Source organism: Panthera tigris, chromosome F3, assembly GCF_018350195.1.
Source record: "Panthera tigris isolate Pti1 chromosome F3, P.tigris_Pti1_mat1.1, whole genome shotgun sequence".
In the NCBI taxonomy this organism is placed as follows: Eukaryota; Metazoa; Chordata; class Mammalia; order Carnivora; family Felidae; genus Panthera; species Panthera tigris.
The window spans coordinates 23,949,472-23,976,708 of record NC_056678.1 but is presented as its reverse complement, the minus strand read 5'-3'; the positions used below and the strand labels follow the sequence as shown (position 1 = coordinate 23,976,708).

General features: G+C 38.7%; 1 protein-coding gene across 2 annotated transcripts in view; it reads left to right on the top strand.

Annotated features, from left to right (window-relative positions):
* CF3H1orf21 (chromosome F3 C1orf21 homolog) overlaps positions 1-27,237 on the top strand; it is a 227,123-nt gene that overhangs the window by 114,177 nt on the left and 85,709 nt on the right. For both annotated transcript variants that reach the window (XM_042975382.1, XM_007096228.2), the window contains one exon: positions 5,579-5,673. In XM_042975382.1, the coding sequence (XP_042831316.1) occupies positions 5,579-5,673 (95 nt within the window). The remainder of the gene's footprint in view (positions 1-5,578; positions 5,674-27,237) is intronic.

The window sequence follows — 27,237 nt, the reverse complement described above, 5'->3', positions numbered from 1 at the left end:
ACCCCTGAGACAAACAGGACTAAAAGCACTCACTGATTAGGGGAAACATTTATTCATTTATGAACTAAAGTCAGCTCTCTGTTTTTCTTCTCTCTTTTTAGAGAAAGTTTTATTAAATACCTTGTGTGTGCCAGAGACTATGTGCAGGCACGTAGTCTACGTAGTGGACTGCATCTGGTGACCCCTGAAAAAAGACCAGGGCTTAGCACACAGCACATGTTAATTGCTGTTTGTTGAATGAAAAACGGATAGAAGCGGGAACAGCTGATGAGCTAGAGCCCCCCAGAGTGAGAACCCACATTTTCCTAAAGCGGTTGACCCATCTATCCATCTTTGGCTTGTAGTTTTAGAGAGTCCTCCTCTTTGTCCTCCCAGAAAAGGGTATTTTTTAGAGCTGCCTCTACTGCTCTTGCTCTAAAACAATCATTTTGTCTGTTCTGAATTGGAATCTTTCTTGTTCACTCTTGGCCCTCAAGGTAGGCTATGCTGAGGCTGTCCCAAAGGCAATCACTGAGTGAGGATATAAAGGAGGATAGAGGGAGCATTATTTTGTTGTACCCCTGATTTCACTTAAATAATGATCGCTTTTCTTTTCTTTTTTGAAAAAATTTTTTTCAAGTTTATTTATTCTTGAGAGATAGAGAGCATGAGCAGGGGAGGGGCAGAGAGAGAGGAGGAGACACAGAATCCAAAGCAGGCTCCGGGCTCCGAGCTATCAGCACAGAGCTCCACATGGGGCTCGAACTTACAACCTGTGAGATCATGACCTGAGCCGAAGCCGGACGCTTAACTGACTGAGCCACCCAGGCGCCCCTATGATCGCTTTTCTTTTCCCAGTCATAAAAGTTATTCTTTAAAAATTATTTTAACTAAAGTAATATGGTACTTTAATTGGTATTTTGACTAAAGTAATATATCACATGGCTAAAAAAAATAGTAAGGCTTATTATGAATGATAAGCCCCCTTCTTAATTCCTCTGTCCTCATTTGTTAACATAGTTAAGTCACAATTTTTGGTTAATTGCTGATGTTTATATTATGCTTTTTCTTTTTATACCTTGATGGATTTTGTACATTAGCAATAGTATTACTGGCAGAACCAGAGTTTGCTAAGGCAGCAGCTAACATGTATTGAGTCTTTACTATGGACTAGGCACATGTATTACTTCATGTGACTCTGTGTGACATTAGGTACTGGCAATACTCCCATCTTACCAATGAAGAAATCAAGACACAGAAAGGTATCATATGGCTAGGCATTCCAGCTCTAGAAACTAACTGAGCTTTTAGCAAGGTGAATACTTGTCCCCTGAAAAATCCTACCAAGTAAGGAAATAAAGGTCCTAGGCAAGAATTTGAAGTTGTGCTGGGATTTTAAGGCTCAAATTTAGTTAGCTTGGGAGACAGGCTGTTCAATGGGAGGAACCCAGGGGGAACAAATATATGCTATAAGGTAGGATAGTTTTTCCCCTTTCATTGCCTTATGTTTGTAAATACTTCTTGTAATGTCTTTCCCAAGCTCTCGTATTTTCCTAAGCATTTAATAATAGTCTACCAGAGAATCTTCGTGCAGATTCGGGATGAAGGGGCAATTCAGAGCATTCAGTTAAAATGCCCAGATGTTGGACATCTTTAATATGAGGACATTCACACAGAATTTATGGAATTGGAACAGTTTTGGAAAAAAAAACTTGTTATCACATATGTGTCATTGGTCAAAACAAGACTGGGTGAGAAGGTATGAAAGTAGATGCAGATTTCACCATTTTAGTAAACAACTGTGAGAACCCTTCTGACCAGAGAGAGTAGCATATATGGAGTTCCGCTTTTCTTCCTTCCCCATCTAATGTATCCATTTATGAAAACTTAACTTTTTTTTTAATAATTCTGGCATTATAAGCTCCCTCCAGCACTTATCTCCATCTAACTGGCTCATTTTAAAGCCAGTGCCATTGATTATAAAGGTAATCTTATAGCAAAGCTTGGAAGAACTGGGGTAGGACCAGTGAGTTGTTGATAATGGAAGAATTGACAGGATCCAGAAAATGGGGTGGTTCTATACTGCCTAAAGCAAGTCCAGCCAGCTGATCCCTTCCTAGCTCTAAAAACTGTAATATTGTATACATGTGTATATGATATACTGTACATCAAAAATGAAGCCCAGAGATTTGGTGGAAAACTGTGTTTCTTGATGTTGGAGCTGCCATGAAAACAATCCGGCCCCTCTCTGATGTAATCTGGGGAATAAAATGCTAAAAATATCACGAACGCGTTGCTTTTACCCCAGATCTGTTTTGACTAGCACAGCTTGCAACTGTTTACATAGAGAGAAGGGGGAGCAGGTTCCGAACGGGGCATCAGCCTACTGTTCCTGACGTGCATTTTAATAGGCCACCTGACAAGATCAACAGGAAGAAAAGAAAAATTGTGAACAGGTGCGAGGGAGCCAGAGGAAGATGGTCCTACTTGTCCCTCCTCTTAATCAAGTTGGCACATTATTTTGCTGCCAGGATTCTCTGGCTTATACCGGTGGCTGTGCTAATTGCCTCTAGGGTGGGGCTTGATTAAGGGGACCCAGAATCCCACATTGATTCCCCTGTGCCTTAAACAAAAGGAAAACTGGATTTTTGTTTGGCTGTTGCACTGTCAGAACCCGAAATACTCCATTCGTCTGCACAGAGGCTTGTTGGCGAGTGCCACTCCTGACGGCTGCATCGCCATGGAAATGTGTGACACGTTTGTTGATGAGTTGTCTGTTTCCAGATGGACATCCTCATTCCCAGCACCAGCCTTTGAGAAATTTAACAAATCATTTTTAAGTATTTGTTTTGTACAAATTGTGGTTTATCTAAAGGTCTCGCTGGCTTTTTTTGTTTTATACCACAACGGATTTTATGCAGTGTGTTGTGTAAGTAATAATGATAGGTCCGGCTTTGTAGTCGTGGCTCTGTGTTTTTTCTTTCTTTGTATCCAGTCGTATCCACCATTGGCTGGCCAGCTGTGGTTGTTAATGAGACACTAAAAACCTATCCTCTTTCTGAATTGGTGATGATTCTGCCTTGGTGTTTAAAAAAAAGCCTATGTTGGGGATAATGCTGCTCTGAAAGTCATGTAGCCAGCGGCTTTCCCATTTCATTGAAGAAAAATATTAGGAAAATATTAATAGTTTGTCTACTGCTTTCAATTCAGTTGCATTCCTTGGAAGGATAAAAAGCAAATGAAGACTGAATATTGCTGGACTGCTCAGAGATTGTGGATGGTGGGCTGTGGTGGCTTGGTGGATGGAGAGGAGGAAACAAGGCAAGGGCGGATTTTCTCTAGAACAGACGCTTCGCTGTGTGGTGCGCAAAGTACCATCTTTCAGAAGGTTCTGCTTAGGTCCTCAAATGTTGTGCTTTCTTCATCGTGTCACCTGAGAGTTAAGGTACTATAGACAAAGTCATAGAAATCTACCAAAATTATGTTAAAAAAATATGTGTGTGTATGTAATTTATATATAAATAATTAGAGACCATAAGCAATTAAGATCACAACTTAGGGAGTGCCTGGGCGGCTCAGTTGGTTAAGCATCAGACCTCAGATCAGGTTGTGATCTTACGGTTGGTGAGTTTGAGCCCCACGTAAGTCTCTCTGATGTCAGGACGAAGCCTACTTTGGATTCTCTGTTCCCCCCTTGCTCTGCCCCTTCCTCCCTCTTTCTCTCTCTCAATAAACAAATAAACAAATAAAAAAATTTTTTTTAGGATCACAATTTAGTTGTTAAATTGTTAGTATTTATCCAAGTGAACCATGGTTTATAAATATTAACATCCCAAACTGAAGTTAAGAAGGCTCATCTCTAACTTTTACTTTTTAACCTTTATTTTTATCTCTGTGTAATTGTATTGGAGGCATAATTTGTCAATGTCTTTTTTTTTTTTTTGGTAATTAACCAAGTGCTTTTCTAACTTATTAGTAAGTAATCCTTAATTAAATGTGTCTGTTTTGTTAATTTACTTTCATTTTTTTTCTTTTAATACCAAGTTGGAATGTGAAATTCTTCTGTATGGTGATTGTGGATCAGAGTCCACTGATTAACTTGTTAATAATCCATTAGGACTCAGTATTCCTGAAAGGTTCATTACTGTAACCTCACACTGGTCTTTCTCATTTTTTTTTTTAGAAAGAAGCAGAATCAATAACTACCTTGAATTGTCAGGTGGAAAAAACAATTAGCTTAATCATGAACATGGAATCTTTATTCAGATACATGCAAATATACTACCTTCATAAGGATGATAATATTGAGAAACATTTGAACAGTATAATTACTTGGGAAAATGTTACTTTAGCAAACATCTTTGGAAGTAGTGTGAGAAGGGGTAGTATGAGGAAACCTGACATTAGATGGAAAATGGTACTTTAAATAATAAGGCAGGAAATTACATACGAAGACAGTCATTGTATCAAATTGATCATAAGCAATAAGAAAATATATTATAACTTCATGAACTGAAATACAGACTTTCTTAGAAATAAACATCTGTCTTTCAGGTGGACCATCAGAGACATTATTCCTTGCCATATGCTAGGCAATCATCAGTTTGTTGATTGGTGTAATTTTCCACTTGCACAGTTTCTGTGATTTTTTTTTCCGACAAATGGGTTGACTCAAAGTCACGCCTATTTGGACCTTAGGGTGCCCCAGTCATTTCCTGTTGACAGGAATCTGATGAAAACGTCATCGGCATTACCACTTGCCCTGGAGGAGAGCTTTAGCTACATGTCGTCTAGAGTTTGTCCTGTGATATATATTGAGATTGAGGTTTATTGTACTCCCTCCCTGGCTGTTGGGAAGTCTAGATCCCTTTACCTAGGGGCCCACTACCTCTCCAGCCTTGAGTGATACACCTATTAGGTCCATTGGATAGTGTAGCTCTATATGCATGTGACTTTATGGAGAGATCAAAGTTGTGTGTGTGTGTGTGTGTGTGTGTGTGTGTGTGTGTGTCTGTGTGCACGTGTGTGTAGCATATGAAGTCATTGCAGACTGCTCCATGTTTAATATAGGGGTCACAAATAGGAAAATCTCAGTTCTCTAGTGTTTGTACCTATTTGTTGATCAATTTAAACTCTTTAGTCTTAAACAATACTTTGTTTTCCCGAAAGAGAGAAATTAAGGTGTGAATATACCGCTGCCACAGGCAGTTTGAACTGATGTTCTCGTGGGGAAAAAAATCTTCCTTTAGACCCTTACGTGGTATGCCCTGGTATGTACAGATTCCAGATGGTCTTTAGAGACGGAATAACCTGTTTTCTCTGCTGCCATTGGTTGTCTGTGAAAGGACCAGGCAGTGCCACGTTCATTAGCTGCCTTCATGGCGCTGAGCTCTTCCCAGTAGGCAGAGGAGAGCACCTCGTAAAAAGAGGCTGGTTAAGGGTCTTCCAGATTGTTTCAAATGTACCACATAATAAAGGCTGCAGGAAAAGGCTCTAACAAATTATGCTATTGGGGGCTTTTCTCACTGACGCTTTTTTTTTTTTTTTTTTTACCATTGTGAGAAAGTTATAAAATGTCTTTTCTTTTTTTGGTGTTCAGACGAGTATAGGATCAAACCGGTGGAAGAGGTCAAATACATGAAAAATGGGGCAGAAGAGGAGCAGAAAATAGCAGCCAGGAACCAAGAAAACTTGGTAAGAATCGAATTGCTCACATAACAATGAATTTTGGTGACACCATTGTAATAAAATCTGCACTGCATGTTTAAATTGTAACTTACACGCCGGCACAAGATTTCTTGAAAATGCCATTGCTATTTATAGCTTGCCTGGAAGTGGCAAGCATCACTTCTGTATCCTGTACATTTCTGAATAGCCCTTCTTTAATCTTGATGGAGAATACTCCAGGGGAAATACTGCAAAATTAGTAGTGTCTTAAAGTGTTTAAATTTAAAGGAAAAGGCGTAAAGTCAGATTGAGATTTATGGAGGGAGGACCAATATATTTTTTTTCTTCTTTTCCACGTCTTTAGCTCTGACCCATTCAGAATGAACGGCTAAGCTTCATGACTCTGGACATGGAGTGTTGTTCATAACGTTGCCTTTGAGAAGAAAATGATGTACTTTTAAGATAGGTCTCTATCAAAATAGTCAGCACTTCATGTTCACAGTGTTAAAGGTATTGGGGCTTTTGAGTTAATGTGAGAATTGTAATGATCTGAAACAGGAAATTAGGAGCCTCCTTCTTTCATGTGAATCCGTATACATATTACACCTTAATATTCCATCTCTATAAAAACATTTAGTCAATTGCCATATTATCTGATTTCTTAAAAGAGGTAACAAACTGTTAAGGATATGCATTTACTCCATTGTGTTAGAGCAAAATTGTTTTTATATTTTATTTGGAGGTTAATTATTTGCTATGTTTTTCATGTTTGAGTGGATGTATTTTTAAGACGGTGGAAACGTCATATAATGTTTTGCTTGACTTCAGCTCCTTTTTCCATTATGTGCTTTGTTTTTGTTTTTATGATTTTGGCTACAGCAGAGGGAGTTGGTCACTGCGTATGGGTGTTTCACGCTGTCATTTTCCATGACACACTAATGAACATAATGGGCTCATTCTTTCTCCTCTGTTCTTTTCTGAACATCTGAACTACAACTTGAAATACTGAAGCTGTCAACAACTGAATATTTTAGATCATTTTTAAAAAGTGAAAATATTCTGTAATCAAATTTTTCTTCATAAATGGGACTTGGATTTTAAGGTATTGCTTAAGTCACAGAGATTCATCACACCTGTGGTATATTTTAACATTAACACTTAAATCCAGAAAACAGTAGCTATGACTAAGCATGGAAGTTACTCTGATCAGACTGTACGTGAATTTTTTCTAACTTTGAATAGATAAATAGAAGACCTTAGTAGTTGAAGCATCAGTGGTCATTTTTCTACTTTATTTTGCTAAAAGTCAGACTCTGTCCTTGTTTCACGTAATTCCAGGCTGAGTTATAAATCTCATCTTTAATGTTTCCACCGGAGGCTAAAGAGACCCTGGTGGCCAGTCTGGCTGTTCTTTGGATCTAACACTAGAGTCCATCCCTGCTTAGCGTGCTTGTATCTCTGAAGTCCTAAGGGAAGCAACGGCTTCTGTCTTACAGCTTGTGATTTCCTCACTGTGCCCTCAGATTGAAAGCCAATATAGATTTGTCCTTCTCTCTAATTTCAGTCTCTCAACATTTTGGTGCCTACTATATTCTTTTCCAGTACTTGGCCAGAATTGGTGTGAGTGCTTTTCTATGCAGACTGAATGAAAATTCAAAAAGAGAGAAATTCCTGGCTGCTTTTTTTTTTTTACTTGTAGACTATCTGTGACAACCCCCCACCCCTTTTCTGCCAGCCAGTCAGAGTCCAGACCACCAAGAAGAGCTTTCAGTTGTGTAAAGACTTGCAGAAAGAATGGGGAATAAATGGTTATCTTTGATTCTGACATTTCTAGACTGCTTTCCAAAATTAAATGCTTTTTTTTTTTTTTTTTTTTTTTTTTTTTTTTTTTTTTTCAGTTAACTGGTAGTATATTCTCTTGTCACCTACTCCATCCTTTGGGATACATCATAGAGTATGGACCATGCATGTTATTTGAGAAAACTAATGGCCTCCTAAATTTGAAGCTTACATTGAGGTGGATGAAATAGGTTTAATGATCCTTTATTCCTCCATCCATTAAAGTAATCTAAAAGACAAGAAGTTCTTGTTTTTAGTATTTTTATAAGTTTTGTTTTGTTTTGTTTTGTTTTACTCAAGGTGTTAAAATTAAGGGGCTGAGCAAACTCAGTCCAGGTAGTGTGGCATGATGGTGACTGATGACCATGGGCTCTGGAGGCAGAAACTGCCTGGGTTCAAATCTCAACTCTGTCCCTTGCTCACTGTGGGGTCAAGTTACTTCATGTCTCTGACCTTCCTGCCTGTCAAGTGGAGACAAAGGCAGTGCCTCATGGTGCTACATGAGATGATCTTTGTCAAGGCTTGGAGTGCAGTGCCTGGCACGTGATAAACATCTAGTGAGAGTTAGGCATTATCATATAAAATAGAAGGAAAAGAATGTTAGGGTCAGTGTTTCTTTCCTTTTTGTTTTATGTTACTTGGTGAGAGATTCTAAATGAATACTTTAATGCCAGTATTACATGTATTTTGAAAAATCTTGCTCCAGAACTATGAAGTTATTGAAGCAAATATGTGTTAATCACCTATTATGTACAAGGCCCTTATTTGTATCAAGAGACATACCAATACTTAAAGTCACTGTTCTTAAAGAGCTTATAGTAAAGTTGAGAGAACAGGTCACTTCCAACAAATATTTTATTGATTGCCTCCTGGGTACAAGGCATGGAGTCTAGTATGGACTAGACTCTGCAGAAAAGCACGAAATAAAGAAACCACTGACCCTTGCCTTAAGGTCCTTATATGGTAGTACACAAGGTAGATACCAAATGACTATAAATAAAACTGGATTAAATACATAAATAAATACATAAATCAACCAAGCAAGCAAGCAAGATTGGTTCTGAGAAGACAATACAAAGTACTGCCAATATCAAAGGAGGCAGAGACTTTGTCTGTTGGGGTGTCAGGACCTACTTCACAAAAGAGCTGGTGCTTGCAGTGGGTCTTGAGGATAGAATGACAGAGGCTGCCCCAGGCAGAAGTGACAGAGATTGAAAATGCAAGGTGTATTTCATAAGCACGTGGTCCTGTTTGGGGAGTGGGAGGGAAGAAGAGAAGGTGTCAGTAGGACAGCAGCAGGAAATTACAATCAAAATGTAAATGGACTATTATATGGAGCCTTGATGGCCAGCTGAGAGGTCTGAAATTAATTCAGTGGATCATCGGGAGCCTTTGAAGATTTGAATGAAGCAAGGGATTGGCAGACTGAGATTATGAGTCAGGAAAGTTTATGCAGCAGCTGTAGGTGTAACGTGGATTGGTGTGGGGAGCCATGGCTGGAGATCGTTTATAACAGCTTATCAAGAGACAATGAGCCTAAACCAAAGTGGTGGCCCTCTCGGGCACTTTGGCTGCAGTTTCTGTGGGTGGAGGAAATTGTGCTGGTTTTCTGAGGATGGTGATGAGTCATTTCTATGTCAACCATTTATGTATTCCCAATATGAAGATGTCCATCTATCCCAATTTTCAGCATTGTTAGACATCCACAACGTCCATTTTCCTTCCCTCAGATTTTAATTCCTTCTTCAAGAAGGTGATGTGAAGTTGTTGCTTTGCCTTTGAAGATTATATATAGATGCAGATCAGTATAGATCCTAGCTTCGTTGTTTCTAGCTTTATAATTTTGGTCAAACATCTAAAACTTCTCAACTTTGAGTTCTTCATCTAGAGCTTGGTAATAACAAAATTACTCCAGTATTAGAAGAAACATAGAAAAAATATGTTTAGATTCTTAGCAAAGGGAGGTTTTCTTAAACAAGACCTAGAAAGCAACAGCTAAGAAGAAAGAAAAGTGGTTTATTTCATTAGATCAAAATTGAATACTTCCCATAAAACAGAATAACTACAAAAAAGTAGTTAATAGGTAGGTAGGCAACAGCCCGGGAGAAAATATTTATGACCTATTAAAGGCAAAAGATTAATTAATGTCTGAGATTTATAAAGAACACTTATAAATAATTCAGAAAAAGATAATCCATGAGAAAAAACAGGTAAATGAAATGAACAGACAGCTCACAGTAGAAGATACTGGGCAGTAAACATATGAAAAGATGTTCCACGTCATTGGTACAGTGGATACTCTCTTCTTATCCAACTCCCTGCCTTAGAAGACTCCTAAATCCCTCTCTGAAAGATGTTGACTGCAGCCCACGGCGTGCTCACCCGGTTGGCTCATGGGCTACTGGCTAGAACACCTCTGTGCTTGTGCTCTCCTCAGTTCATTGTGTTTCCCAAGAGCCAGGGTGATGGTTCCCAAACCTGTTTATACTGGTTGAGTGTCATTGTAATTATGTAATTGAGTTAAGTAATATGTCAACCACTGAAACACAAGTGTGAAAGAGAGCTGTTTCATTGAAAATTAAAGCCAGTGCTTTAGAAAGTCTTGATGAAGTCACGTTACTAAAAAGCTTGCTGTTAAACTAAATTCAATTCTGCACTCACATTATTTCATAAGGTCTTTACATTCTCACTTCAGTTAAGAAACCAAATCAGAGAATCCTGGACGTGCATTAAGAGGGTGTGGTTAGTATAGGAAGTACATGTGGACCCTCTGTCTGTGCTTCCTTACATAAAGGAGAAGCCTTGTTCCTACATCAGAAGATGGGAGAGGAAATGAACATCTATGTATTTTAAAATAAAATCATATGCTTAATGTATATATATACATTTTTATATTGCCCTGCTTTAACTCACTTTACCATTTAATAACCAGTCCGGATGGTATTGCCTAATATGACTTTTATTTTAATCAAGGAAATGCAAATTAAAACATGATTCCTTAGACTGGCAAAAATTTGAAGTCTGATAACATCAGTTTTTGGCACAGGTGGAGGAAAATCTGTATTCACATACTAGTGGCAGACATCTTGGAGGACAATGTAGCTTATCTGTTAAAATGTAAACATGCACACTCCTGACCCAGCACTTCCACATCTTGCTATACACCCAAAGCAGCTGCCCATGTGCGTGAGGCAGCTTACACAAGACCGTTCACTCTAGCATGATTTCTATTGAAAAACTGAAAATAACCTGTCTTCTTGTCAGTAGGAGAATGGATAGCTGTACATACTAGAAGGCAATTAGAAAAGAATGAGTTAGAGCTTTATGAACAGTCATGGAGAAATCATGCAAAGCATAGAATGCGTATGTATAGTATGATACCATTTCAGATTTTTAGTAAAACAAAACAGCAACACTCTACATTTTCAGTGAATATTCGTAGATGTATAGGGATTCATAAAAAACCCAGGGTGGATGTGTTCCAGACTATTAACAGTGGGTACCTGAGTAATGGGGGATGTACACACGCCAAAGCTCAGTTTCCTCCTCTGGAAAGTGGGAATACTAACTGAACTCACCTTAGCAGGAAGTTGTGAAAATTAAGTAAGATATGCTTGTCAACTCTTAGCGTGGTTTCTGGCATAGAAAATGCCATTGCTGGCTAGTGGTAGCAGTGGAGCTGGATTATGTAGGAAGGATGAGAAAGAATTGTATGTGGTGGTAAAAGGGGATTTTTTTTTTACCCTTAAACTTAGTGTTTTTCTTAAAGAAAATATGAGTACATTATTTGTGTGATTTGAAATTAATTTTTTAAAAGGGGAATGATAATAACAAAACTCCGATTTTAACTACCTGGGAATCTGTAATATAAGTGGGATTATGTCCTTTTCTCATTATCTTAAGTATCCTCAGTTTTGTTGTCAGAAAAAGAGCAGAAGAAAGCTCAGGGATCATCCAGCTTTATTTATGTAGGTTAACCATTCTGCATATAAATAATTTAAAGCTAAATTACTCCAGACTTGGCAGTATTCAGGCCCTTCCTTCTCCAAAGTACATGTCTTGACTAATAAGAGACATTCCAGTTTTAGTTTTAAAGTGATTCCTCTTACTTTTTGCTAAAACATTATCTCATTTTCCATAACATCTGTCCTTCTTAAGCTATCTTCCTTAGGAGATAAATTCTTTGATTATGAGAGGTGTTTTGTTTTTGTTTTTGTTATGTATTTCCTAGATTTTCACATGTTACATTGCTTTTTGATTATTTCCAGATATCTTTGTATAAATGAGAAGATTCTTCTCTATCCAATATCTGTGTCATAGTTGGTAGAGCTGTTGACCTCATCTTTATCCATAGAGTTGAGGACTGATTTAAAGCAAGCTTGTCTAAGTCACCACTTCCTGAGTACGATCAAATGACGATATGAAAAGAATGTTCTAATATGTCTTAGCAGGAAAGGAGAATGGAATCAAACTTTAGGTGTGGCCGCATCCTCCTCCTGCTTGCCGAGCTTGTGAGAGCCCATGCATATCTCCGGTACATTACATTTCCAATAAATGTCAGAGCATCCAGCTGCAGAATTAAAAACCTGGAGATTAGGAGACACCTTTGATTAGAGGAAATGTTCCAGAAACCAATGAGAGCTGTCTTTGGAGCAGTGGTTTCCAGCTGGCCAAAACTGGAAAGTGGCCCTGCCCCACAGCGGAAGCAGTTCCTGGTAAGGGGCTAGGGTGCCCTCAGGAATGACTGTTTATCTGTGAGTGCTCATCCTCAAATGGAAGGTCAAGTAATTGTTTTTAGAAACCAAGTAATGCAAAAGGCCATGACTTTGAATTGTCCCAATTTCCCAAGTCATTTCAACATTCCTAGCACTCTTGAGAAGAAGGTAAAATAAACCAACAAGAGGAAAGCTGATATTCCAGACAGAGGGTCCAGCTCTGTGAAGCACCTCTTCTTCCTCCCCACCCTCTTTCCAGGTGTCGGTTGGACTGGAGCTCAGGCTGGCGCTAGAATGGGTGGGTTGTGGGGGGACATCAGGACCAGAGGTAGAGAATTTCTGGTTTGTGGAAATTCTGTAGGGCTGAGGGTTCCCAAACCAAAAGTGAGGATGGAGAGTGGTTTGAGGGTATCTGATTTTAGACAAGAGAAACCTCTTCCTGGTACCGTTTCAGAAACAGTCACTTTAGCACAAGACCCTTCCCCCAAGCTCACTTGCTTCTAACTCAGAGACCCCATTCGCTCCCTCTTCTCTCATGCTTATCATGTTGACATCAGCCTCTGTTCTTCTACATAAGTAGAGAGGTTCATCACTGGAACCTTTGAGTTTCCTGAGGGAATAACAGCTTCTGTGAATGGAGGGTTTAGATAGTATGATACTCTTTTGTTATGTTTGTTGTGGTGTAGAAGCAATCGGAGGGAAGAATCCTACCTCTTCATCTTTCTTGGAAGATGTCCTTTTCCAGCTAGCTTTCTCATGAGCGCTGAGCCAGGCACGTTCAAGGTCTTACAGATTCTTCTGGCACTGTGGTGATTTGTTTTAGAGTAGAACAGAAGTAGAGTTTAATTCTCTGAGGATGAGGAATTTGTTGAATCAGCCTTCTGAGGTTTAAGTGTTGAACAGAAGCTCAGTTCCTGATTCAGGAGCAGAATGTTGTGAGAACAAAAGAATGCCCGCAAAAGTGCTTTGTTAAACATAAAGACCAATGCAAATTATAGTGATTATTGTTGATACTAGTTAAAAGGACACCTGGATGCATTCCTGAGGTTAGTTGCTATTCCACGATAGAAACACAGTTAAGGCACAGCATACATCATCATAGCACCCTTCGATCTCCCACAAAGAAAGGGCATCAAAGTGTATATTCAATAGATTCAGAAATCAAGGAATCAAAGATGGCTTTTAGAGCAACTACTATGATCATCCAGAAAGCTAGGTATAGCAAAACATGACTGAAATCTTATTTCAAATGGCCTTTTCTCTTTATCATATTAATACACTGAACTGACCTGTTGCAGGTGAACACAGTGGTAGGGTCCAGGTACATCCTGTCTCTTGAATAAATCCCTATTTCGGTGGACTCAATTCTCACTGGCAGCTAGTCACTGTCTGGGCACGAAAAGAATATGAGGTCTGTAATTCTCAAGAAACAAGGAGACAGACACGCTGTATTAGAGGATAGAGACCCTTAAAGTCACTGAGGAGAACCAGAATGGAATAGGGCACCCTTCCTGAGATATCTGAGAAGATTCACAGAGCTCACAATTGCAGCAGGGCCTTGAATGGAAGCAAATTTTCACTGGCAGATGAGGCTGAGAAAGGGATTTCAAGCAACAGAATGGTATGAGCCAAGCATGGAGACGTGGCACGAATAATGAGTGGGTGGAGAGGCTGATGGAGCATGTTGTGAAGTGTTTTGGTTAGTTGGTGTGTTTCAGCTGGGTTTTTTTTTTTTTATTATTTTTGTTTTGTTTTGTTTCAGTCACATTAATTTCTGGTTGACAGAGAACCACATGCTTTAGCCAGTTTGCAGCATTTGTAACTACAGAATAAATAGAACAGACCTCTGCTTTTCTAATTTAAAGATCGAGGGTGTTGATAATGACTTCCCTTTTCTCAGCATTGTTGCAAAATGTGATTGCTTTTAAATATGCTTTCCTTGGATGCAAGGTGCTGTCTAAAAGTTGTTGAACATAGTTACTCTTGACCTTCTCCTGCCCAGTAAAGGATAGCTTCTAACTTACCTCTGAAACGTTCCCCATTTAACCCTGGGAAGTACAGCCAACACAAACAGTATCTTAGAGTTAGATTTTTGGCCTCTTCTCCAAGAGCGGTACCCTGATTCTTATGCAGAAAGTGGAAAGGAACCCTCTTCAAAGCTTGATTCTGTTTGGTGCACATGGTCATTCTAGACACTGGATTTATTTATCCCAGTGAAACATGGGCGTATTTTACTCAAGTGGCCCAGTTACAAGAGCAGAGTGGGGGAAATGAGTGACTACTGGGAGAGTCATCAAAGGCTCCACCACCGTTATTAGAGCATCTAGAACAAAAACACTGTGGTGTGCCTTTTCTGCAGGTTGTTCGTATTTCTCTTATTTCCTGCGTGGTGCTAAAAATAAAACCAAAGCATATAAGTTTCACTCATCAGTTGGCAAACTCAGTGAGGTAGCTTCACTCAAAATTAATCATTTATGCCCTGGAGGTGAGAGTAGCAGAAGACACCGTGATGTTTCCGAGACCGGGCTTTGGTAAGTGTCTCTTCTTGTGGACTTTATTTGTGAGCATATAATACCCAGTATTAAGAGAGATACAGGATTTGCCAACCTCATGATTTGTTTTTAAAAAGTTGCTAGTGGGGTGCCTTGGTGGCTCAATCAGGCCTGGGTGTCCAACTTCAGCTAGGTCAGGATCTCATGGCTTATGAGTCCAAGCCCCGCATCGGGCTCTGTGCTGACAGCTCAGAGCCAGGAGCCTGTTTCAGATTCTGTGTCTCCCTCTCTCTCTGCCCCTCCCTCACTCACACTCTGTCTCTCTGTCTCTCTCTTAAAAATAAATGAACATTAAAAACATTTTTAAAAATAAAAATAAACAAATAAAAATTAAAAGTTCCTAGTAATTCTAACAATGGATTCTATACCTGTCATTCAGAAAAGATGGAAATAAATAACCAGGCATAAAAAATTTATACATCATCTTTTGGTGGGAGGAGGAGGTATTGTTTTAGCCTGTCAACATTATAATAAATATATGAAGATGCCATTGTAACTGCTTTGTGTTCATAATAAGTCTAATTTAATTTATTTCCTCAGTGCTCTGTATGGTAAGAGATGCCAAATTTCCTCCTTTTTTGAAAATTAAAACAACTGATAATGACAGTGATATTTTCCAAAACGTAATGAGCTGACTCCATTTTTTTTGTTTCTGTCAGCATGTGATGGTATGCTATAGATTTTCATATACTGACAGACTTTTTCTCATAACTAAACCACTTCAGGGCTTGCTTAATTGGAGACAACCCCCCCTCCTTTTTTTTAATACTTTATGGATTTGTACAGTTGAGGGCACTTAGACCAGAAACAAGATAGGAATCTGTTGATTGGAACTAGAAAAGGAAGTAAGGATTAGTCTCAGAAACAAAACAGAAGGTTCATTATCAGAAGTGAAGCCCAGAAGCCCTGACAGGAGTCTGGGTTTCTCAAATGCTAAGCCAGGTTCCTTGACTTCTCCCGAAAAGGAATGTCAAGGAACACCAGCTGTAGGGAAAGAACAGAGAATCTCATTACAGTGAAATGTTTCACAGTCTGTGTGACACTTTAACACTCACAGTGGGTAAGCTCGTATCAGAGAATCTGCCGGCTGGGAGCTGGTGGTCTCATGAAACAAGATAAACAGTACATAGTGATTGGATTTGGTTTACTCCTGTCATTCTCTTATCTAATTGTACTTTTTAAATGAACTTTGCCATGATTATCTATGTGCTACTTGCCTGAATTACTTTAAAACATTCTTGGGAAATACAGAAATGAATAAAAATAAATAAAATCAGTCATAAATCACAGAATGACTACAATTTTATGTCTAATATACATAGAAATATAATTTTTTTCTGAACAGTATGGACTCAAATCTCTTACAGAAATAGACATAGTCTTAACATGTGTCCAGCAATCACAGACCTGGGATATTTTCCCAAGTGATTTGAAAAACTATGAGCAGGGCGCCTGGCTGGCTCAGTTGACAGAGTGTGCAACTCTTGATCTCAGGGTTGTGAGTTCAAGCTGAACGTTGGGTGTAGAGATTACTTAAGAAAAATAAAATCTTAAAAAAACAAAAAAGAAAAACTATGATCACACAGAAACCTTCACGTGAACATTGCTCGTAGCTTTATTCATAATCACCAAAAAACAGGAAGCAACCAAGATATCCTTCGATGGGTGGGTAAACAGACTGGCACATCCACGTAATGGGATATCATTCAGTGATAAAAAGGAATGAGCTACCAAACCATGCAAAGCCATTAATCTGATGTGCATGTTGCTAAGTGAAAGAATCTGGCCTGAAAGATATATACAGTATGATTCTACCTATATGATTCAGAAAAAGGCAAAACCATAGATAGTAAACAGATCTTTAGTTTCCAGGAGTTTGTGGGAAAAGGAAGGTTGATTACATGAACCACAGGGTTGTTTTTGTTTAAGTATAGTTGACATACATTTTATGAGTTTCAGGTGTACAACACAGTGAGTCTACAATTCTGTGTATTATTCGGTGCCCACCAGGAGAAGCATAGCCACTATCTGTCACTATACAATGTTATTACAATGTATTGGAGTGTTATTGACTGTATTCTCTGGGCTGTACCTTTTATCTCTGTGACTTATTTATCTTATAACTGGAAATTGGTACCCCTTCATTTCCTTCACCTATTTTACCCATTCCCCCTACTCCCCTCCCCTCTAGCAACCACCAATTTGTTCTCTGTATTTAGGAGTCTGTTCACAGGGGATATTTTAAGGTACTGAAACTATTCTCTAAAAAAAAAAAGTTTATTTATTTTTAAAAAAGAGAGCTTATTTATTTCGAGAGAGTGTGTGTGTAAGTGCCCAGGGAAGGGGTAGAGAGAGAGAGAATCCCAAGCGGCTGACGCTGGGCTCAAACCCACGAACCTTGTGATCATGACCTGAGTCGAAATCAAGAGTTGGACGCTTAACCACCTGAGCCACCCAGGTGCCCCAAGGTAGTGAAACTATTCTGTAGCACACTGTATTGGTATATACATGACACTACATTCATCAGAACGCATAGAAACCTACAACAAAGAGAGTGAACTTTAATGTTTGAAAATAAAAACAAACAAACAAAAAAACGTGTCAGGAGATCCCAGCATCGAATGTAGACTGACAAAGGAGTGTGATAGTATGACAAATACATGAAATAACCTCACTGAAGGTGGTGGGGGTAAAATGTGCTGGCCTAAGAAACTTTGGAAATGAATGGAATCTGTTAAGACTGTAAGTAAAAGTAACCCTATGTAAGCACTATACTCTTTTTGTACTGTGAAGCTAAGAGTTAACAGTTCTAAAACCACTATAGTTAATTTGCGGTGGCTGAATAGTGGAGCCAGGTTTCTCACTGTTGAGAGGTTGTGGACACACAAAGGAAGTGGCTAGAAGCACCCTGTGGTAATGGGGTCAGAGTTGGAGACATCAGTGTGAGTTGATGTTTAGCCTAATGTAGATACAGATGGATACGGGTAGAACCATTAATAGATGTGTAAACACACATGCATAAGTAAGCATGTACATATTCACATACATATATGCATATGCATGTAGATACATGTGTCTCTAAATGGATGTGCACATGTAGAGAGCACATTTTCTTGCTCTGTCAGCTGAGAGGACCTAAGAGCAATGATACCCCAGCAGCAACGAGCATACCCACCACCCAGATCTTGTGTCTAGTACCATTCTCAAAAAAAAAAAAAAAAAAAAGGAATCAGGACTCCTTTGGCTGACAAATGGCTGATTATAGGGCTAGGGAATATATATGATGATCCTGGAGCATTTCGTAGTGCTAGAAAATTAGGAAGTGCTAACATGCGCACACACTTACACACACATGCAATGATGGGGTGTGCCACAGGGACACAAGAATCAACTGAAAGAACTCTCAATGGCCAGAGCAGAAACAACTGAAGCAACAAAATTAATAATATAGTAGAGTATGCAATGTTATTACTTTATACAAATCATAAAATAAATATCCATGACTCCATGCTGATATAAGTGACTGCATAAATGAATAGAGAAGAACTGGTAAATTTCCTATGCAGAATAATTCCAAATCACTTATGTATTGGTCTATCCTCAAGGAGGCAAAACATCACTTCCCACTTCTTAAGTGTGGGCTGTGCATGGTGACTTTCTTAGAAAGAATACTTTATGGATGTGGGGGAAAATGGTAACTTTATGGTGGGGAAACCTGACAAACACTGCCTCAGCCAGGTGATCAAAATTAACAATGATAAGTTATGTTGGTAGCACGTATCCTTGATATGACATGATGAGAATGGCATTTTATCTCTGTAGTCTTCCTCCAAACACCTATCACCTCAGTATAATCATGAGAAAAAAACATCAGACAAACCCCACTTGAGGGACATTCTACAAAATACCTGGCCAGTACTCCTCAAAACTATCAAGGTCATCAAAACCAAGTAAAGTCTGAGAAACTGTCACAGCCAAGAGGAACATAAGAAGATGTGAAAAACAAATGTAACAGGGCATCCTGGATGGGATCCTGGAACGGAAAAAGGACACCACCTAAAAACTAAGGAAATATCTTATCAATGTTGCTTCATTCATTGTAAATAATGTACCATCCTCATGTAAGGTGTTAATAATAGAGGAAACTGGGTGTCCAGTATATGGGAACTCTCTGTACTGTCTTCACAACCTGTCTATAATGTAAAACTTTTCTAAATTATGGCAGTTAATTAAGTATAAAAAAATAGACCTTTCCTAGGGGAGGTGAGTGGGGGGATGGGTGAAATGGGTGAAGGAGATTAAAGAGTACACTGTTTTATACACCTGAAACTAATATAACACTGTATGTTAACTATACTGGAATTAAAAAAAGATGAACCTGTCCTGTACACACTGTGAATATATCATTTGAATATACAGTAAAACCTGGGATTGTGAGTAACTTGTTCTGCAAATGTTCCGCAAGATGCACAAACATTTCTAATAAAATTTAACTTGGTAAATGAGCGATGTCTTGCAATACGAGTAGTGACGCCGAGTGTCACGTGATGACAACTGAGCCGATGGTTCTTGAAATTCGCGTTGATATACAAGTGCTTTGGATTGCAAGCATGTTTCCGGAACGAATTGGGCTCGCAAACCAAGGTTTTACAATTATACTTCCATCAATTAGGATACAGAACTGATAATAGTATTTTTTAAACAGTTTTCAAATATTCATCATGTATTCGAACAGTGTAAATTAAATGTGTAAATACAGCTGGACAAGTATCACTTCATTGGCTGCTAGAAGGTTTGGGTCATTTCAGTAGGTTTCAAGCTCCTGAAGAAGAACACCTTTTACTCAGTGTTGTAGACCAGGAGTGTTAAAACTTACAAGGTTCCTGCCTTACCCTCAGGGCAGCTTGTAGCCTTGTAAATGAGATAATTGAGCGGAGACAAACTCTTTGAACTGGACCTTATTGGTCTCACTCACGTTGTTGTAGAAAATATTCTCAAAAGTTACTTCTTGGGAAGCCTGGGTGGCTCCATTGATTGAGTTTGCAAATCTTGATTTTGGCTCACGTCACGATCCCAGGGTTGTGGGATCGAGCCCCATGTTGAGCTCCAAACTGAATGTGGAACCTGCTTAAGATTCTCCCTCTCTCTCTCTCTCTCTCTCTATGTCTCTCTCTCTTTTTCTCTCTCTCTCTGTCTCTCCCCCTATCTCTCTCTCCCTCTGCCTCTACCCCTTTCTCCTGCTCATGTGTGCGCACTCTCTCTAAAAATAAATAAGTAAATAAATAAATTTATTTATTTTAAAAAGTTACTTCTTAAAAGTATCCATCAGTTTGGGAGTACATTGAACTTACCTACTAAAAATAACAATATTTTCTGAGTTGGAACAGTGGTGAATTTTTTACTGTTTAAACAAAGACTCTTCTGCATCTAAACTTTTGCAATATAGTGTGATATTTTGCTTTGTTTTACGGCAAAGACAAACGTACCTGCAGGGAGGAATAGAAAAAATAGCTTTTATTGTAAATGTATTGTTGGTTATTAAAAACTTCCTCTGTTTTATTTTTAGAATTTTCTTTGAAAATATTAAAATTATTATAATTATTTTTATACCATAGGTTTCCATGGAAAATTAACTTCTAGTTTAAAAATTTTACTTTGTCATCAAATTATCATTAAATTTATACAGTGTACTCTTCCTACTGTATTTCACTGAGCTTCTAGTTTTATCCATTCATTTAAATTTTATCCTGTTGTTTCATGACATTTTTCTTTTCCATCATTTGGGTGTGTGTGTGTGTGTGTGTGTGTGTGTGTGTGTGTGTTTTAAACCAAGAAATCACATCAGCATTAAGAAAGGTTGTCCTAGGGCTCTGATTGTGTAAGCAGAACCCATATCAGCGTTGTGATATACGCAGGAGTTTTGTGATAAGATCATGAACTGCATCTAAAGAATAAACAACAAGAGTAGTTGTAGTGGTTTGTTAGGCAACACTCGATAATCAGAACAGTGGTGTAGGTTTTAACTGATCAAAGGAGTGGAGGAAAGGTTGTTTCTCTGGGTCACAGGGTTGTGAAAGAGTCTTCTTTTTTTAAATTCCTTTCTGCATTTAAAATGTTTTCCTCCTTAGTGAACATTTATTACTTTTAAAACTGAGGAAAAGGAAATTCTACAAAAAGCATTTAAAACACGGGGAGTTACAGCAGAGCAAAACCTCATGCTACCAAATGTTTGTGGCTTTTGTTCTTGTCATGGATGTTTCTGTGATGGAGGGGAAAGGAACATTCACCCAGTTTCCATCTCCATTGAGAAGCAGGGGAAACTTCATTCTGCTGCCGGTGGTGTAGTAAACGAGTGAATCCAGCCATCATATAGCTTCTCAGGACTTACTTCATCAACAAGGAAAGCAAACACATTCACCATGTGGACAAATTGCTTTGTCTTTTTATCTTCAAAAGATACAATGAAAGTGCCGTTGTGAAACTATTTCCATTACTTAGCAAAATGGCAATAATTTTTAAATCTTATTGTTAAAGTTAAGGACAGAAAACTTGAGTTAAAAAAATTGCCTCTCCTCCCCCCTTGGGAATGGAGTGTGCTAATCAAGCACCATAATTCCTTTATTCTTGCCTTGTTATTTGAAAGTTTTTTGAAATATCATTGCCCTGTCTTGGTTAATAAATGCAGGATCTTGTTTAAAAAAAAATTTAATGTTTATTTTTCAGAGAGACAGTGTGAGTGAGGGAGGGGCAGAGAGAGAGGGAGACACAGAATCTGAAGCAGCTCCAGGCTCTGAGCTGTCTGCACAGAGCCCAACGGCAGGGCTCGAACTCAAAAGCCATGAGATCATGACCTGAGCCGAAGTCGGACCCTTAACTGACTGAGCCAACCAAGCACCCCAATAAGTTCAGGATTTTGAATACTAGTAAATTTTTCTTTCATGATTCAGTATCTTACCTGGCCTTAAGGTCATTGTTAAAACGAACAAACAAACAGAAACAAGCAATAGATTCAGAAGCTGAAGAGATTTGCCAAAAATCCATGCTAGCCTTGTGACATGCCCTAGAAAAGAGTTTATTTTTTATCTAAACATTATTTTCTCTTATACTTAACCTCCAAGTGTTTTTGGAACATCCTTCTGTTCCCAGCATTTTATTTTCTTGCTTGGGATCCTTAATGCTGAATTCTCTCTCATCAGCTCAGGTGGAATTTGGCAGATAATGCAAAAGTAAATCAAGTTATTGGCATTCTGAGGCTGTTCAAGGGACTAAATCACGTTTGGTTATTGCATTAAAAAAGGAGAATAGTTTGACAGCATTATGGTAAACTAACCCCGAATTTTCTAATCATTTTGCTGAGAATCCACTCTCTTTTCTTGATAAAACATCAGCTTTGAAAACATAATACCTCTGTGTGGCCAATTTATTGAGAAGTAGCCTAAAATGTAAGAATGTTTATATAGGCACTTTTCCATAGTCCCTTTATTCTTAATAGGAATACCCTCAACTAGAAAATTGCGTAGCCACACCTGGTATGTGTGATATTTTAATATGCACCCCCCCCAAATCTACTCTCAGTTGCTTTAAAGAAATAGTTGGTTCACTCTAGAAGAAAACCAACACCACTGTTCTGATTTTCTGTTGTGTAACAAACCACTACAAAACACAGTGCCTTAAAATAAGAAGCTATCATTATGTGATTCTGTGGATTGACTGAGTTCAGCTAGGCAGTTCCTGCTTAGGATATCTCACACGCTTACATTTAGATGTTGGCTGGCGTTGCAGTTACCTTAAGGCTCCACCCAGCTGGATATTCAAGATGACTCCCTCACAGGGCTGGCAGTTGAGGTCAACTATGAGCTCAACCGGGGCCATCAACAAAAACCTACACATAACTTTGAGCATAGTTTGGGCTTCTCACAACATGGTGGTCTGAGGGTAGTAGTCATGCTTCCCACTTGACAACTGGCTTCCTAGAGGTAGTGGCGCTTCTTCCAATTCTGTTTGTCAGAACAGTTACAGAGCCTGCCCATATTCAAGGGAGTGGAAAAATAACCTTCACGTCCTAATGGGGAAGTACCAAGGTTGCGTGGCAGAGGAGATAACCGGAGCTATCTTTGGGAACTGCAGCCTGCTACAACCACCAACCTGTTCAAATGTCAGGATGCATAGGGACCACTATCTGTGAAAAGCATTGTGGGTAATCCCACTGATGTTGGAAATTTAGGTAGTGTCCTTGGATCTAATTTTTATTCTGAAAGAAGAGCTGACAGAGAAACATATCTGCCTCATGCATGTGTCCTGAGGAAGGCACCTTTGTAAGTACCAAATACCTAAAGAGCTAAATATATCTAATCCGGGGAGACAAACAAACAAAAAGCCAGTTATGTTGTTCGTAAAGTCTCCTCAGATACAGGCTCACATCTGTAATGAGCCTAAGAAAAGGAGCCTAATATCAAACTTAGCCAAGCTACTTTCAAGCCAGATGACCTTACTCAAACTCCATATGCTTTGATCCCTCATCTATAAAATAAGAATAATGATTTATATTTTCCTGGGTTGTTTTGAGGAATAAATTAGGTGATTTTTGTAAAACACCTAGTATACTGCAGCACATAGTAAATACTTCATGGAAGATAGCTATTTTCTTTCAATCTCTGTTTTCCTCATTTCTCTTTGTGTAATAGGCCCTCAAAATGTACCAGTTACTATAGGGTTCCAAATGCTTCCGTGCTTGTTAACTTACGTTGTACTATTCTGTTAAACATCATCTATAGAGTTTTTTAAATGGCGTCTTCTAATTAATTTCAAGTCCTTGAGCTTATAAATATAGTGGCATAACATTAATAACTTCTTACGCCCTCTGCCCTAAATTTTCCGAATATGGTAGTTGACGTTGGATCGTTGTGTTTAAAGTGGAAGATCTCCATTTTAGCCTTAATGTCTAAATTTCAAGTTTCAATTAGTTCATGTTATTGAAATTTAAGAAAGAAGAATAAAGTGAATTTATAGTACAAGTAAAAAATGTGTGTTTAACTAGAATTTGTCATCACTCATTAATGAGGAAAACTGTCTGTCTCTAGGCGGCCCTCTTGTCTCAAGAGTCTGCTAATTAGCTAAATGTTTGGCATATCTCAGTAACCCTATAGCCTGTGTAATTAAAATTAGCTTTGAGCACACAGTATCCTACATCTTATCTTCCTTTTTGAAGGCATGTTCTTCAACTGAGAGCTTTCTAATAATAGTTCCTCAGCACTGAACCAATGTCAGGATAAAGAGAACATGTCCACCAAATGAATCTTTTTATTTTGTGCATTTTTGAAGAATGTTAAGTGGGAAACATTTTTACTTTCTAAAAAGGTTCCATTCTGTTTTTAGAGAAAAATAGATCCTCTATGGAGTTAGAGCTCCCAGTGATTTTTCCAGTCATTGAAGATAGTGTAGAAAGATTTAACATAGATGGACAAGTAGTTTAACTATTTAAGTTCATATAATATTTATACAGAATTCTAGGAGCATTATGGAATTGATAGGTTGTTTTGTTTTTTTTAAGTCTGGCACTGGTATGGTAGAGCATGCTACAAGTTGAAATATTTTCTCAAGAACCCAGGAAGAGAAAAATGTTTTCACCCTATTCATTTATTCTTTCAGTCAGCCACTCAACAAATATTCCTTAATCACCAATTACATGCCAGTTACTGTCCTTGGTTTTAGGGTATGTGGAAGACCTACAGTCCTATCTAGAAGGGGGAGGCAAGCCAGTGAGCAAGCAATTTCCATGGAATATGCTAACAGGCCTAACAAGTAAATGCATTGTACTATGCACACTTAACCCAGACATAGTACATTGGGAAGTCAGAATGGTGGAGGGGTCTCCTTTATGTTCTCATTTAGCTAAACTACCTTCATCAAAGCTCTGTGACAAACACTACAGAGAAGTGTGAGCTCCTGATTGATGTTCCATCCTTTGTACATAGCATATGGTGCTCCAGTGTTGACTGGTGATGCTTGGAAACATCTTCCCAGCTGGAAGTGTTCATTCAGCAAGTAGTAGTTGGGTCCTTATCATGTCCTGGGAACTGTGCTTAAAGCCGGGGATACAGCAGTACACAAAACTGTATAAAGCATGGTCTTGCCTTTGTGAAACATAATTGGGATGAAACAACCTGGTAAAGAAGCAGAGAGACTGTATAGTACATGCTGACTTACAAATATAAATTACTGTCTAGAAGAGCAGCACACAGAGGTGCCTGGCTGTGAGTTCAAGCCCCCCATTGTGCATGGAGCCTTCTTAAAAGATAGGTAGGTAGTAGGTAAGTAGGTAGGTAGGTAGGTAGGTAGATAGTCAGATAGATAGATAGATAGATAGATAGATAGATAGATAGATAGATAGATATGTAGGTAAGGTAGGTAGGTAGCTAGCAGATAAAGGAACAATTAATTATGCCTCTTGAGGAACAGGGAGGTAGACCCTTGAGGGATGAAGAGCAGTTTTGAGCAGGACCAAATGAGGAACGGCAGGAGCTAAGTCTAGGGACTTAAAATGTCATAGTGGCAACTGAAAACTCCCCCAGATCTGAAGTGAGGAGAGTGTGGGCCACGTTCAAGCTCTTAAGGGCTGTGTACACCATCCTAGCAAAAAGTGGAGGCATCATTACATGGTGTTGAAGCACCTGGTTGGCTCTGAACTCAGACACATGTTCAAATTTTGGCTCTCTCACTCATTAGCATGCCACATAACCTCTCTGAGCCTGAGTGTCCTAGGACACAATTATAGTACCTCTGTAACGGATTGTGGTAGTGGGCTACATAGAATAATAAAGCCCTTAGTGCAATGCTCGCCACATGAGCAGACACGCATTTAAATGTTTGTAGTTGCTGTTGCTGCTGGATTTGATTGAATGGGCATTGGAAAGCTATTGAAAGTTATTGTTATCTTGCTCTTGTCACTGTAGATCACTGAACCTCCTTGTGCATCATCTTGAAAAGTTGTTTTGATAGTCAAACAAGGTATTATTGTAAGGTGCTAAGGACAGTGCCAGGTACATCTATGTAAAGTGCTTATCACATAATTTAATCTGCTAAGAGATAGAAGTAGAGTTTTCTCATTTTAGCGATGAGTAACTAAGTTCAGGGAAGTTAGGCTTCTTCCCTAAGGTAGTACAGCTAATTAAGTGTGGAACCGGTGTTCACCCTGTGTTTCATTTCATATTAGAGCAACTACATCTTTTTAAAAAAACTTTTTTAATGTATATTTATTTTTGAGAGAGAGACAGACAGAGACAGAGCGTGAGCCGGGGAGGGGCAGAGAGAAAGAGGGAGACACAGAATTCGAAGCAGGCTCCAGGGTCTGAGCTGTCAGTACAGAGCCCGACACGGGGCTCACGCTCAAAACCCATGAGATCGTGACCTGAGCCAAAGTCGGACACTTAACTGACTGAGCCACCCAGGCACCTGCATCTTAAAATTTGATTTTTAAAAGATAAACAAAATCCAGTCATCACAAAACATTTTTCATTTTTGTGAATTCTTGTCAGATGGTTTCTGTCCTTGCTCAGGTACAAGTAATAGTTTTTACAGAATGGCAGTCATAGCCAGCATGTAATTTTGCATTCCAGCTTTTTCTTAGCATTATATCATTTTCCATTATCCTTTATAGTCATAATGTTAAATTTTAATGGATGTGTAAAAGTACTTCAAATTGATTTCCTTAGCTTTTATCCTGCTGTTGGGTATTAGTCTATTTCCTATTTTTCATTATTATATAGTATATATTGCTCTGTAAGCATATCCCCAAATATAGCCATCTTCTTCTGTTGATTTATTTCCTTCTATAAGTTTCCAGGATCATTGGGTTTTTGGTTATAGATAGTTTTATTGTTTTTGGTATACATTGTCTAGTGCCTTCCTCCAGCAGTGTTTGGAGACCGCCAATTTCAACACTAAGATAAAGAGGTCAAATGGATAGCTTCTCCAGCAATGTGAATTTTATTTTTTAAAACTCCTGCTAATTGAATTGAGAATGAAAATGACACCCAAGGCCATTATATTTTTGGCAGGTTTTGATTATTTTCATTCTTCAGAATGGATGGTCATCTAATTAATGCCCTTTTTATGCTTTCTTGCTACTCTTGTTTTTATTATTCAATTAATAAACATTTGTTGGGTATCTGTACCAGACCTGGATTCCCTTGTTTTAGAAACAGAAGTGAAGTGAAAGATAAGGGATTTTACAGTCTGGTGGGAGAGATAAGTGGGTTAAAGACCACTTTGGCTTTATGTGATAAGGACTATGATAGGACTACATATAGTAGGGATGCAGAGGGCAAGGAAGAACAAACTTCTTGAATGGAATAGCTCGAGTCACTTTGAAAGAGATACAGATGCTGTATGTACACATGCGTGTGTGAGTGTGTTTAGCAGGCAGATGCAGATACATGTATGTGGACAAAAATCTGGGGGCGTGTAATGTTTGGTCAGCATTATCA